At 47.3% G+C, this 14,703-nt stretch overlaps 1 protein-coding gene across 1 annotated transcript; it reads right to left on the bottom strand.

Annotated features, from left to right (window-relative positions):
- Window positions 1-953: 953 nt before the first annotated feature.
- On the bottom strand, window positions 954-13,085 carry RMI2 (RecQ mediated genome instability 2). The gene is made up of 2 exons (XM_049903873.1): window positions 12,686-13,085; window positions 954-6,106 (listed from the first exon to the last, which is right to left on the bottom strand). The coding sequence occupies exons 1-2, from the start codon at window positions 12,972-12,974 to the stop codon at window positions 5,958-5,960; spliced, it is 438 nt and encodes a 145-aa protein (XP_049759830.1). The 5' UTR covers window positions 12,975-13,085; the 3' UTR covers window positions 954-5,957.
- Between the last annotated feature and the right edge of the window lie 1,618 nt (window positions 13,086-14,703).

Here is a 14,703-nt window from a genome sequence, read left to right as displayed (position 1 = left end):
AGGCTTGCGGCAGGAGACGCCCTGGAAGGCACGAGCTTTGTGTGTCTTGTTCACTGTGTGAGTTGCCAGAGCCTGGGACCCCTGGAGATGCTCAGTAAGTGGTTGGTAACAGAGAGACCACGGGCATGAGCATTTTTGAGCACCTGCTAAGGCTGCCTGGATCCCAATTATAGCCATGTGGACAAGCTACTTAACCTCTCTGCCCTCTAATTATCCCTTTTCTACAGATGATGGCAATAATGCTCAGAAAGGGGAAGTCACTCCCCAAGGTCACCCGTTTAGTAGACAGCAGGGCTGGGATTCAAAAGCAGGCCCATTGGAACTCATCTGAAGATGGCTTGGCCAACGCAGGAAAACTTCTGAAAGGGGTGGCTGCAAAGTTTTCATGGCCCTGACTTGTTCCTTTGCCTCATCCTGCAGCTTTCCATTCTGGTCACTGGCTGTCATCCCATTTCGGTGGCCACAGGAAGCCCAGCTGCTCTGACAGACCAGCAGGGGGTGCTAGCACTCAACTGTGGAGACACTGAGCTTCCACAGAGGGGGTCTAAGGAGTGAACGCCCTGGCCACAAACTAAATCACATGCTGAGGAACGGTGTCCCTAACAATGTCTCTAACAACGTGGAACATCAACTGGTTTGCGACAGTCTTTGCCTTGGCCTGCTGGCCGGATGACCTTGGGCAAATGACCTCATCACTGGGGCTGCAGTTTTCACAACCGTAAAATGGGGGAGGGGTGCACCTCACAGGGAAAAGCTTCTATGGCCCGCAACTCTTAGTTGAATTTGTATTCTTTATCAAGAGACGTTTAATGATTTTTTTTTAATTTTTATTGTGCTTTAAGTGAAAGTTTACAAATCAAGTCAGTCTCTCACGCAAAAACTTATATACACCTTGCTACACACCCCCATTTGCTCTCCCCGCAATAAGACAGCCTGCTCCCTCCCTCCACTCTCTCTTTTCGTGTCCATTTTGCCAACTTCTAACCCCCCTACCCTCTCATCTCCCCTCCAGGGAGGAGATGCCGACATAGAATAGACGTTTAATGATTCTCGAAGGACTGTAATTTCAAATTCTGCCCAAACCAGGTAAATCCTTTTTTTGGACTCAGCTGCCTTGCTTCTTTTCCTCCAGCCTTTTATGTCTTTATCAGGAGTCTCCCCTATCTGTACTCAGCATTCCTGATCCTTCGAGCAAGCACCCTCAGACCATTTATAAAGTACACTAGAGCTTGACAGGGGCCCTGGTGGCACAGTGGTTAAGAGCTCAACTGCCAACCAGAAGATAGGCAGTTCGAATCCACCACACTCCTTGGAAACCCCGTTGAGGCAGTTCTATTCTGTCCTATAAAGGTCACTATGAGTCGGAATCGATGGCAACTGGTTTTTGGAGCTTGACTAAACAGGCCCTTTCAGTCAGGCCTGTAAGGGGTCCTTTCATTTGGAAACTTGTGAGCCAAGTGTAAAGTCAAGAACATTGTGCATTTGCTATATATTTCCTGTCTTCTGACCTCAAAGGAGTCCCTGGGTGGTGCAAAGGTTAACACGCTTGGCTGTTAACTGAGAAGTTGAGGTTCTAGTCCACCCAGAGACACCTCCGAAGAAAGGCCTGGGATTCTAATTCCCTAAAAATCAGCCTTTGAAAACCCAATGGAGCAATTCTACTCTGACACACATAGGGCACCATGAATTGGGATCAACTCCATGGCAAATGGTACTTATTACTACTGGTCCAACCTCCCCATGCATGTCCAGCAAGGCCCTGTGCTAGGGTAAAAAAAAACACAGATAAATAAGACAAATTGAAGCCCTGCAGGCCCCTCCAATGGGGACAGAGATACTGAGAGATGATTTCACAACAGTCTATGTGCATATGTACAGAGATCCAAAAAGGGTAGGGGAGGGGCACCTAATCAGCGTTCCAACAACCTACCAGGCACCAGGCTTTACAGGCAGTATCTCTACTCCTCAGAACCACCTTGCAAAGGAAGAATTATCTCCACTTTACAGAATGACCTCCAAGCCTGGGGTCGGACAGGAAAGGGCGGGACCAGGGCTGGAAGCAGGTGTGGCTAACAGAAGAAAACAGGGTCTATGACAAGCATTAAAATTACGTCCCTCTGGGGCGTAAGAGGCACCCACAGCCCATCTTTAAGTTGCACACCCCCCTCCCCAATTTTAAGATGGAGACGTGGGTGGCAGCATCAGCTGGAGCTCCTTCCCCCTTCTCGTCCGGCTGCCTCACTCAGGCGCCTTTCATATCTGTGGTACCTCGGAAAGTCATTTCACGCTTCATCTGGCGCCCCTCTGAACTTGTGCCCAGGGATAAGTGTACCCCTCTGCCCCGCCCCATGTCTCTATGTCTAACACGCTTGAGGAAGGACGTTCGGCTTTAGCAGGTTATTAGACACTGCTCAGTGGCACCCCCTTTGACTGAGCTGTTGTATCCACTATCCTAAGCAGGCAGTGCCCCCTAAAGATGTCCTTTTGCACAGGCTCCAAGACCACTGCTTAAAAGTAGGTTACTATGGCTGAAAACACGTTTTCCCCCTTATCCTTGCAAATAAGCAGCTGCTCGGGGAGTCTGGACCACAGCCTGATGTTTAACAACACCAGCCCGGGCCCACTTGGTGGCCCAACAGATGGGCTGAGACCATTGGGATTTGAAGGCACACACAACATCCCTTCCAAGTTCTTTTTCTCAACCGTTAAGTCGGACACAAAGCGACCAGAAGACAAAATTCTTTTATGTGGTCATTTCTTCCCCCTCCTCTTTACCTGATGGATAAGAAGTTTGCAGTAAACTCTAGCTTTACAAGAATATGCAACAGAAAGAATTAGGGAACTCAGTGATCAAAACCAGCTGAGGGTTTTTTTTTTTCTTCTTCTAATGTAAAGCAGTTCCAAGAAAAGTGAAGTCATGGCCTAGGTTGCTTATTTTCAGTTCTTAGAAAAGAGCCAATTTCAAAAGGGAAGCGACGCTGCCTAAGCACACAGCCTGCCGTTGTCTGCCATGGGTGCTTGCTGATAAACCAACTTTGATTTGGCACCAGAAAAACGAAACTTCGCCCCCCTCCCAAATGCGTTTTCACTGGGTGATGTCAAGGAAGAAACACTAGTCGAAGCAGTAAAAGTTATTAATATTCAGAGAAACCACAGCAGTCCAGCTAACAGACTGAGACGGCCCGCTTCCAGAACAGAGCTGCTGGCAGTCTGTGAGGACTTGGGAAAAACACACAGACCTCTTTTTCCAACCCCCATCTTCCTAAGACACTTTACTAGCCAGGCAGCAGTGTTACTCAATGAGCACTTTTCAGTCAGGTACTAGCCGCCAGACACTTAGGGGAGGACAAGCCGGGCAGGATATGGTCACCGAGGTTCTCGGTAGCCTGGGTCAGTGTGTGAACAGAAATGCCGGTTTCAGATAAGAGAGAGCTGCAGCTGGGCAAACTTCAGCTTAAGACCTTACAGCATCTGCCACAGACCCAGCTCAAGGGGCTACTACTGGGCACCCCACGGGAGTCTTTTTGGGGGTAATAAAGTTTTAACCTAAGAGTCCTATAAACAGAGATCCCATGGACCGTACCAAAAATTAAATTTCAATGTAAAATTCAAAGCAACCCAGAAAGTGTCCCAGCCAAGAGCCTAAGGAGACATGACAACTAAATGTAACATGGTGTCCTGGATGCAATCCTGAAGACAGAAAAAAGACATCGGGCGAAAACGAAGGGGGTCTGAATAAAGCATGGACTTCAGTTAATAGTAACACATCAATGTTGGTTTATTAGCTGTAACAAACGTACCAGGTTAATATAAGATGCTAATGATAGGGGAAACTGGGTGGGGGGTGTATGGGAACTCTCTGTATTATCTTTGCAACTCTTCTACAAATTTAAAACTGTTCTAAAACACACATTTTTTTTAAGGCAACTGAAAAATCTAAGCAAGATGTTAACTCCTCCTCCCAGCAACAATGATTTGGTGCCTACCACGTGCCAGATACTATGTAAAAGTGACTTACACGAGTCTTCATTTTTCCCTCACACAAGTGCTATGAGCAGGGTATAATCTCAGAGAGGTTAGGTAACTTCCTTGTGGTCACAGAGCAAGTTTAGTGACAGATGAAAGGCTCAAATTCAGGTCTGTGGGGCTGCAAAGCTCCCCGTTAAAGCTCAGCAGTACGGCCTGAAAAACCCCAAACTGTAAATGCAAAACAACTTGGAACAAGCTCCAAACTTCCAACAAGCTCAGATCCATAATAAAAGCAATACATACTTTCCAATTTGCCCGCCTTTAAAAGAAAATTTCTATCGTTTAAAAATAAACAGTATCTAAAAATATTTATTACTGAGAACATGCAAAAATGTAAGACACAAAAAAAATACAAAAACTTTTATCATGACACCATAAAATATGAAATGCCACCAAACCCTACAGGAATGCTAGAACACGACTCCGTTCTAATGTCTGCATCTAAAGAAAAATGAGGCACGGGTAGCACGCAGACAGCAGAAACCCAACATCCAGTACAGGCACATCAAAAATCGTTCCACGAGAATCCAGACTTTCTGGAGTCATTGAGCCTGGATGAACCCCTGAAACTACTGCCCTGAGATCTTTAAACCTAAAAATATCCCCTGAATTTTCTTTAAACCAAATAATACTTTAGCTTAATTAGTAAAGAATGCCTGCCTTGGGCATTATGCTTTTCTGAGGAACTATCTATATGAGATCAAAATGACAACAGCATACAAAGGTCAGATAGAAAGCTTAGGGGGCAGTGAGTTTATGTTAATGGTGGAGGAATAGTTCAGAAAAGGAGGGTGAGAATGGCTGCACAACTTGAAGAATGTGATTAATGTCACTGAACTGTACATGTAGAAATTGTCAAATCGGTGTATGTTCTACTATGTATACTTTCAACAATAAAAAAAGAATAACAGACAACAACAAAAAATACAAGCCAGAAAAAACAAACACATCTAGCTATATTAAAATTATTTACTTCTGTTTATCATGATACTATAAATTTGCGATGCTACCAAAGTCTACCGTTATGCTGGAACGTGACCCCTTTAATGTTTACAATATAAATAAAAACGAGGCATGGGCAGTAAGCAAAGAGCAGAAAACCAACATTCGGTACAAGCAAAACGAAAAGTCATTCCAAGCAAAAAGATGTCAGAATCCGGGAGCAGGGGGCTGTGTGGTTTCTCACTAAAGGTGATGAGGCAGAAGTTTAGATAGGGCCTGAAAGCGGTTCACAATCGTGATCTTCATTCCACTCTAGATCCTCCTTCATGTTACAAATTTTGAGCACAGTTCAACATCTCTAAGTGAAGGGGGCCAGGCAGGTATCCACATCTACGGGGAAAGGGACATTAACTGGCTGAGTGGTGTCTATGGTGGAAGCGAGGTGGGCCGTGTGTCAGGGAGGGCCGCTGTGCCCTGCAGTTGGAAAATGCCATTTGACTTGCAGACAGGTATGGAGGCCGTGGATGGAGAAGACATGGGCATGATGTCAGTCCTTTCTGACGCAGGCTGTTTTCCTGCCTGGTACCATCACCTCGGGCAATGACCAAGATTCAAAATTTTGCATCGTAAAAACAGGGTGGCAGGAGTAATGGAAAAAGTATCATCGCTTGTTAAATCTGGAAAACACAACATGAGATTTCTGCGTGCTTTAGAGAAAGAATTAACACACACAAACCCCTCCCTCCCAAAATATAACACAACATCTGCTTTTCATCAGCAAACATATTCAAGGCAAGGGGCAGCGCAGGCTGAGTTAAGTATCCTCGCATAAAAAATTCCTACATCCAGACTCCTTGATCAACCAAAGCTCTCTGAGAAACTGTGGAGAAATAGACACTGAACGAGGTGGATGAAGTCCACATGGCATAAGAAGCTCAACAGCTCCAGGCTTTCCATGTCCGCTTTAACTACAGTTCCAGCATCGTCTAAGGAACGTTCCTGTGTAAGTCTTCTACTTCCAGTTCCCACATGCTTTCATGGATGGGGTTATCAGAGAGATCTGTCATCTTCACAGCCTGAAGGCACGGCTCAGGGCTGCACGACTGAACCACTCCCATAACCATCACGTACTTGCCTAGAAGAAGAAAAGCCCATCTTAATATTCACAGTAATAGAAGGAAAACAAAAAAAAAAGATGCAGCAAATGGACCCAGTCCAGAGAGCCCAACTTTATCAGAGAAGCAACAACAGAGAAAGAAGAAAACTCAGATGAGTTATTAAATGTCAAGGTAGTCAGTTTTATGTACACACACACACACACACACAGAGTTGTTGCTGTCGAGTAGATTCCGACTCATAGTGACCCCATGTGACAGAAATCTGCCCCCACAGGGTTTTCTTGGCTGTGATCTTTATGGAAGCAGATTACCAGATCTTTCTCCCACAGAGCCACTAAAACCAAAAACCAAACCCAGTGCCATCCAGTCGATTCCAACTCATAGCGACCCTATAGGACAGAGTAGAACTGCCCCACAGAGTTTCCAAGGAGTGCCTGGCGGATTCGAACTGCTGACCCTTTGGTTAGCAGCCGTAGCACTTAACCACTACACCACCAGGGTTTCCACAGAGCCACTAGGCAGGTTCAAATCACTAGCCTTTTGGTTAGCAGCCAAGTGCTTAAGCAGTGTGCCACCAGGGCTCATATATATGTATTCACATAAACCAAAAAACCCAAACCCACTGCCGTCAAGTCAATTCCAACTCATAGCAACCCCATAAGACACAGGAGAACTAACCCATAAGGAGTAGCTGGTGGATTTGAACTGCTGACCTTTTGGTTAGCAGCCAACCTTTAACCACTGTGCCACCAGAGTTTCCATATATTACATACATATACATATATACACACAATAAGTCAAACATTGAACTTGGAAGATGACATTTGTTATCTTCTCTGGTTTCTTGTTTTAAAATGTTCAACGAACTCGCAGCAAGCTACCGTCATGCACAAAACAATCACATCCTAGGAATGGGGAGACCCTCACATCAGAGCATGAGATATAATCAGACAGGTTGCAGTAGGGCAGAGGCAGGAAATCCAGGCTTTTCTCTACTTGTCGCTTGTTCAACGCCAGTATATGTGACTGGTCTCTGTGCACACGATGGGCCCTCTTTGCAAAGATACCCTGTGACAGCCCCAAAGCAAATCCAATCTTCCCCAATGTTGTCAAGCCAGGCAGATGACAGCGTCTCTTCCCCCCCGCCCCCCCCCCGCCCACTCCAACTGCACAGGACCCACACCTGCCACCACCTCTGTAGCCTGACCACTGGCTGAGCACACACAGGCAAATCAACAAGAGGGCTGGCTGCCATAGGAATGATCTAATGACATATTAACCGTGACTCTCTTCCTATTCCCTCGGGGAAGTGGCTCTCCTTGAAAGCAAAACTTGGCCAGTCTTAACCACACAAAACTCAATTGTGTTAAAAACCCCAAAGAAAGCAGGAAGAACAGGTACCCTGCCAGTCCCCACCTTGTGCCCCGCGAGGCTGCTGTACTCACACCTCGCGCTGCTTCTATCCAGCAGGGCTGGACTTGTGCTTCCTGTGGGTGAAGGAAGCCAGGCAGGCTGATCCCTGAGCTCTATGGTTTTTAACCAGTGGCAGGGTATCTTTAGGCTACGCTGAACCTACCTCACGATTCTCCTTGAGTAAGTAATTAAGGTCAGATCTCTCACTGACTGACCTGTGAATGGCCCTAAAGTGCTGGTTGAGACAGAACCCTCAGAAAAAGAATGACCCCAACCAGAGAAAGTAAACAACTGTAGACCTGTACGAAACACAGATGAGCTCACTGGCTTCAGCTGGTGCCTCTTTCCTCGGAGATTAGACAACCTCGTTACTAAACCAGTTGACATCAGGTCCACTTCGGCTCAATGGCAACCCCATGTGTGTCAGAATAGAACTGTGCTCCATAGGGTTTTCAATAGCTGCCCTTTCGGAAGTAGATCGCCAAGGTGGGCTCGAGCCTCCAACATTTCAATTAGCAGCTGAGCATGTGAACCGTTTGCACTGTCCAGGGGCAACTGGTCATGCACACACAACCAGGAACTGGTAACTCCAAATCCAAACCTGTTGCTGTCAGGTGGATTTAGCAACCCTAATTTTTTTTTAAAGGACAGAGGACAACTGCCCCATAGGGTTTCCAAGATGTAGCTGGTGGATGCCAACTGCCGATCTTTTGGTGAGCAACCTGTCTTAGATATGTAGTGCTGCTGTAACAGAAACACCACAAGTGAATGGCTTTAACAGTCTCTCACGGTTTAGGAGGTTAGCAGTCCGAATTCAGGACACCAGCTTCAAGGGAAGGCTTTCTCTGTCGGTTCTAGGGGAAGGTCCCTGTCATCAGTCTTCCTTCCCCTGGTCTAGGAGCTTCTCAATGCATGGACCCTGGGTCCAAAGGACACACTCTACTCTCAGCACTACTTTCTTAGTGGTATGAGGTCCCCCTGTCTCTCTGCTCACTTCTCTTTTATATCTAAAAAGAGATTGATTTAAAACACAACCTAATCTTGTAGATTGAATCCTGCCTCATTAACATAACTGCAGCTAATCCCACCTCATTAACATCATAGAGGTAGGATTTACAACATATAGGAAAATCACATCAGATGACAAAATGGTAGACAATCACATTACTAGGAATCATGGACTAGCCAAGCTGATACATTTTTTGGGGCGACACAATTCAATTCATAACACACCCGTAGCTCTTAACCACTTCGCCACCAGGACTGCAACTGATTTTATTAATTCTACCTACCCTCCCACCCCCATCAAGCCTTCATCCTCTCTTGCCTTGACTACTTCAAAAGTCTTCTTCCCTCGTAAAAAGACCAGACTTAATGGTCTGACTGAGACTAGAAGGACCCCGGAGGTCATGGTCCCCAGACCTGTTAGCCCAAGACTGGAATCATTCCCAAAGCCAACTCTTCAGATAGGGATTGGACTAGATAGATAGTAGATAAATGATACTGGTGAGGAGTGAGCATCTTGGATCAAGCAGACACATGAGACTATGTGGGCAGCTCCTGTCTGGAGGGGAGATATGAAGGCCGAGGAGGTCAAAAGGTGGGTGAATGGACATGGAAATACAGGGTGGAAAGGAGTGCGCTGTCTCATTAAGGGGAGAGGAATAGGGAGTACACAGCAGGGTGTATACAAATTTTTGTATGAGAGACTGACTTGATTTGTAACCTTTCACTTAAAGCACTATTAAAAAAAAAAAAAAAAGGCTCCTTCCAGCTTCCAATCTCTCCCTCTTCACAGCCATGCCCCACTCTGCTTCTGCGGTGACCTTTCTCAGCAGTACCCCAACCTCCAGAACCACGCTGACCACAGCACATTCTAGGTGATTTGTCTCCTGTTTCTTCCTGCAGACTGGGAGCAACTCGAGGGCAGGGAGCACCTTACTCAGCTCTGCACCTTCAGCACCTGATGTTTATAGAGAAAAACTGCTGGATGCTCCAGAGACGGCACAGCAGAGGTTCAGCAGGTGCAGTGACATCAGCTAAAGGCCACCTTAAGGCTGGCAGTTTCCACAAACAGTATGGAGGCTGCCCCACATTCTGCTCCAGGCTCCCCAAAGACACTGAGCTTTCTGTCACCTCCAAGCCTTTCCACATGCTGCTCTTTGGACCTGGACAATCTCCTGCCACTGCACATGGACACAGGGTGATGGATTGTCCTACGTTCCAGGAACCCTTCAGTTCCAGGCCACCTAGGATGGTTGGTCAACCTACAAACTCCAGCACTGCTTCAGGCCTACCTCCTCCAGGAAGACTTCCCTGATCCCCAAGGCTGCCTCAGTTGAACCTGCTCTATGCGCACAGTACATATATATATACACAAACCATTGCCATCGAGTCAATTCTGACTTATAGCAACCCTGTAGGACAGAGCAGAGCTGCCCCATGTGGTTTCCAAGGCTGAAATCTTTATACAAGCAGATAGTGGCTGGTGGGTTCAAACCACTGACCTTTCAGTTAGCAGCCAAGCACTTAATTACTGCACCACCAGGGTTCCTTGCACCCACAGTACCCCATGCTCCCGCCTGTAATATCACTGCTGCACTTTAGATACCTGTTTACTCTCCTGGCTCCCACCTGAAGGAACTGAGTTGGCTGTCAGCTGAGACTTGGTAAAGCAATGCAGGGATTAATTCCTCAGAGGGAATAGCACTAGCCCTGCCCACAGGCACTCAAGCCAGTAGTAAGTCACACAGGTTCACCAGTGCTCACTCGGCAAACACTACCTACCTACCCAGGCCAGGCCTTATGCCAGAGCTGGGGCCCAGACACAGAGATGCCCCACTGCCTTCAAGGGGCTTTGCCTGGAAGCCACGACACAAGGCAACCCGGATTAAGGATAGACCAAGGGTTAGCACACTTTCTCTGTGCGGAACCAGACAGTAAATACTTGAGCTTTGCAGGCCATGGTGGTATAGTGGTTAAGAGCTACAGCTGCTAACCAAAAGATCGGCAGTTGAATCCACCAGGTACTCCTTGGAAACCAATGGGGCAGTTCTACTCTGTCCTATACAGTCACTATGAGTGGGAATCAACTTGACGGTTTTGGGTTTTGGTTTGCAGGCCATATGGTCTGTGTCGTAACTACTCAACTCTGCTGCCGTAGCGAGAAAACAGCCCTAGACAATATGTAAGCAAATCTGTTCCAACAAAACTTCACTTATGGACACTGATATTTAAATTTCATAGACTTTTCACATGCCAGGAAATAGTATCTTTATTTTGTTTTTCGGCTATTTACAAACCCTAAAACCATTCCCGAAGCCAACTCTTCAGACGAAGACTAGACTGGACTATAAGATGATACTCATGAAGAGAGTGCTTCTTAGCTCAAGTAGATACATGAGACTAAATGGGCAGCTCCTGTCAGGAGGCAGGATGAGAAGGCAGAAAGGGATAGGAGCTGGTTGAATGGACATGGGAAATCCGGGGTGGAAAGGAAGAGTGTACTGACATAGAGATAGCAACTAGTGTCACATAACAATGTGTGTATAAATTTTTGTATGAGAAACTAACTTGAGCTGTAAACTTTCACTTAAAGCACTATATATATATACATGTGTGCCATTTTTAACTTGTGGACTGTAGGAAAAGAGGCTGCCAGTCAATCCCTGTGCCACAATAGCACTGGAGCGGAGGGCAGGAGAGAGGGAAGGTGGACAGACAGGGCAGGGAGTGGGGTGGGAATCAGTATATAACCACAGTCACACTTTTTGAACCTTCACTGTAAGCCAGGCACTGTGCTAAGGCCATTTTTAACTCATTTTTGCTTCATTACATTCCTACTTATTAATTCACACAACAGGCAAGACTTCCTACTCCCTTTTTACAGAGGGAATCCAGGTCCAGAAAGGTTAAGAAAGTGCTACAGGCAGCTCAGCTGCCTAGGGGCTGAGCCAGGAATTCAACCCAGGACTGTCTGAGTCTTAGGCAGCCCTGACCAGATCACTGACTCCAGTTCGAATCCACGACAATCTGGGAGGAAGGTCTCTCAGGGGACAGGGGGTCTACTCATCCTTCAGATTCCTCAGCTTATACCTCACACGCTCCAGGAAACTCTCCAACCAATCACTCCAACAACCAGCACCTCCTCCTGGCTCCACTGGGATCAGCGATTCTCTGGAAGATTTGTCCCTGTCCTGTGCCCACCGCCTGTCCTCAAAGCAGATTAGTCATGTCCATCTTGATTTCTGCTGCAGCCCAGTGCTTCCCGCACGAGGTCCTGGCACACAGCAGGTGCCACATAAACATCCCAGGGACTGAATGAGGTGAGTGTTCAATGCCTGTCACTCTGAGAAATGCTGTTTCCTCAGGGCGCCTATGGGTGAGTCGCTGGGGACACAGCGCAGACTCTGGAAGGGAGGTTCTCAAGGTGGTCCCTGGATCAGCAGCACCAGCAGCACTGGTTAGAAAGGCCAGGTATGGGCCTCCAGACCTGCAGACTCAGAAGAAAACCAAAAAAACCAAACTCATAGCGACCCTACAGGACAGAGTAGAACTGCCCCACAGAGTTTCCAAGGAGCACCTGGCAGATTCGAACTGCCGACCCTTTGGTTAGCAGCCAAAGCACTTAACCACTACGCCACCAAGGTTTCAGCAGCTCTGGGTTAAAGTCTAGCTATGTGGGTTTTAACAAGCTGGCAGGGTGGGTCCAAGCCCTCTGGGTAAGTCTGACCATGCTCAAGTTTGAGCACCACTGCATTTACAGAGGAGGCAAACATTAGTCAACCAGCCTTAGGCAGTTCCATGCTGGAGGTACAGGAGGGTCACCATTCCTCGGGGTCAGGGAGGGGTTCCCTGAGGAATGTCACCTGGTTGAGACATTAGGAATAAACAGAATTTTCTTACAAATGCAGATGCCGAGGCCCCTTGGAGGCGTTCCAGGAACACGTATACCTTAAATAGGCTGCAGCTGAGGTTCATCATCGGATAAACTCAGATAACGGGGGCTGGGGGAGGGACAGCAAGAAGGGATACACAGGCGAAGGAACTGCAAGAGCAAGGGCCGGGAGATGGTATAGCCAGGCCCGGCCTCTGGCAGTACAGACAGGGTCAGCCCCGGGTTCGAATCCGACCTCGGCCCAGGAGTATGCCCCGCACCCGGACCCCGCCCGGCCGCCCGTTACCTGGCGCGAGGCAGGGCCGCCCGCGCGGTACCCGCTCCAGGCCGCGCACCTCGAAGGACCCGCTCGGGTCCCGCAGCCGCGCCTCGCCGCCGCCCGCCTCCACCACCGTGCCCTGCATCCACACAGCCGCCAGCTCCAGCGGCTCGCGGCCGGCCCGCAGCAGCCGCCAAGCGCCTGGCACGCCTTCCGCGTCCTGTCGCAGCTGCTCCGCCAGTACCTTAAGGGGCGGCGCACGCGGCAGCCTTACGGCCGCTGGGCCCCGGACGGACAACGAAGAGTCTGCCGCCATTCGACTCCGCTGCCGCCGCAGCTTTCCCGCCAACGTTGACGGGCTACGAGGCCCGGCCCGCGGTCACTATTGCGGGAAGCGCTGATGGAGCCGGCCAATGGCCGGCGGAAGGGGCGGGGCCTCCAGTCCGCGGTCCCGCCTCCCCGCCCCCGCGCAAGCCGCCAGGAGTGCGCATGCATATGTCAGTAACTCCACGCCTCCAAGCTAGGAACGAACGGATGCGCTGCGTTAATAAAGGATAAATAAAGGGAGAGAGGTAAAGACTCCCTCTTTCAAAGCTTCTCAAAATTTGGCGTGCATGCAAATCACTTGGGGATGTGATTACTCATCTTCATAACCTTGCCAGTATTTTGTACCCAGTAAATGCTCAGTAAATGGTAGTGGAGCTGAAATGAACAGTAGTGTCATAATTCAGTGTTTATTGAGAGTGATCAAGGACGTCCAATCCATTCAGGAGATAAGGGTGGAAGGAGACGGAGACAGCTACTAAAATTTCTCTTTATTTTATTATTTTATTTATATTTAATATGAGTTTTATTTATTATATTTTAATGTACTTAATCATTTTGAGACGTGCCACATCAGCAAATGAAGGTCCCGAAAGCTTGACTCCATCCACATCATTAAGGTTGACTCTACTTTGAGGAGGTAGCTCTTCCCTAGTCATCTTTTGAATGCCTTCCAACCTGAGGGGCTCATCTTCCGGTACTGTGTCATACAATGTTCTGCTGCTATTTATAAGGTTTTCACTGGCTAATTTTTTTTGAGAAGTAGACTGCCAGGTCCTTCTTCTAGTCTGTGTTAGTCCGGAAGCTCAGCTGAAACCTGTCCACCATTGCTGACCCTGCTGGTATTTGAATATCAGTGGCAAAGCTTCCAGCATCACAGCAACATGCAAGCCCCCACAGTACCACAAACTGACAGATATGTGGGGGAGGGAAAATGAGAAGAAACAGCTGCAAATATCCATTAATAATCAGAATGTGGAATGTACAAAGTATCAATCTAGGAAACTGGATATCATAAAAAATGAAATGGAATGCATAAACATTGATATCCTAGGCATTAGTGAGCTGCAGTGGACTGGTATTGGTCATTCTGAATCAGACAATCATATAGTCTACTATGCCAGTAATGACAACTTGAAGAGGAATGGCATTGCATATATCGTCAAAAAGAACTTCTCAAGATCTACCCTGAAGTATAACACTGTCAGTGATAGGATAATATCCATACGCCTACAAAGAAGACCAGTTAATGCGACTATTATTCAAATTTACGCACTAACCACTAAGGCCAAAGATGAAGAAATTGAAGATTTTTACCAACTTCTGCAGTCTGAAATTGACCAAACATGCAATCAGGATGCATTGATAATTACTGATGATTGGAATGCGAAGGTTGGAAACAAAGGAGGATTAGTAGTTGGAAAATATGGCCTTGGTGACAGAAATGATGCCAGAGATCACATGATAGAATTTTGCAAGACCAATAACTTCTTCATTGCAAATACTTTTTTTCAAGAACATAAACGGTGACTATATACATGGGCCTCGCCAGATGGGATACACAGGAATCAAATTGACTACATCTGTGGAAAGAGATGATGCAAAAGCTCAATATCATCAGTCAGAACAAGGCCAGGGGCCAACTGCGGAATAGATCATCAATTACTCATATGCAAGTTCAAAAAAAAAAAAAGTGGAAGCTGAAGAAAATAAGAACAAGT

Source organism: Elephas maximus, chromosome 12 (genome assembly GCF_024166365.1).
Source record: "Elephas maximus indicus isolate mEleMax1 chromosome 12, mEleMax1 primary haplotype, whole genome shotgun sequence".
NCBI classification, from domain to species: Eukaryota; Metazoa; Chordata; class Mammalia; order Proboscidea; family Elephantidae; genus Elephas; species Elephas maximus.
This window is presented reverse-complemented; position numbering and strand designations above follow the sequence as displayed.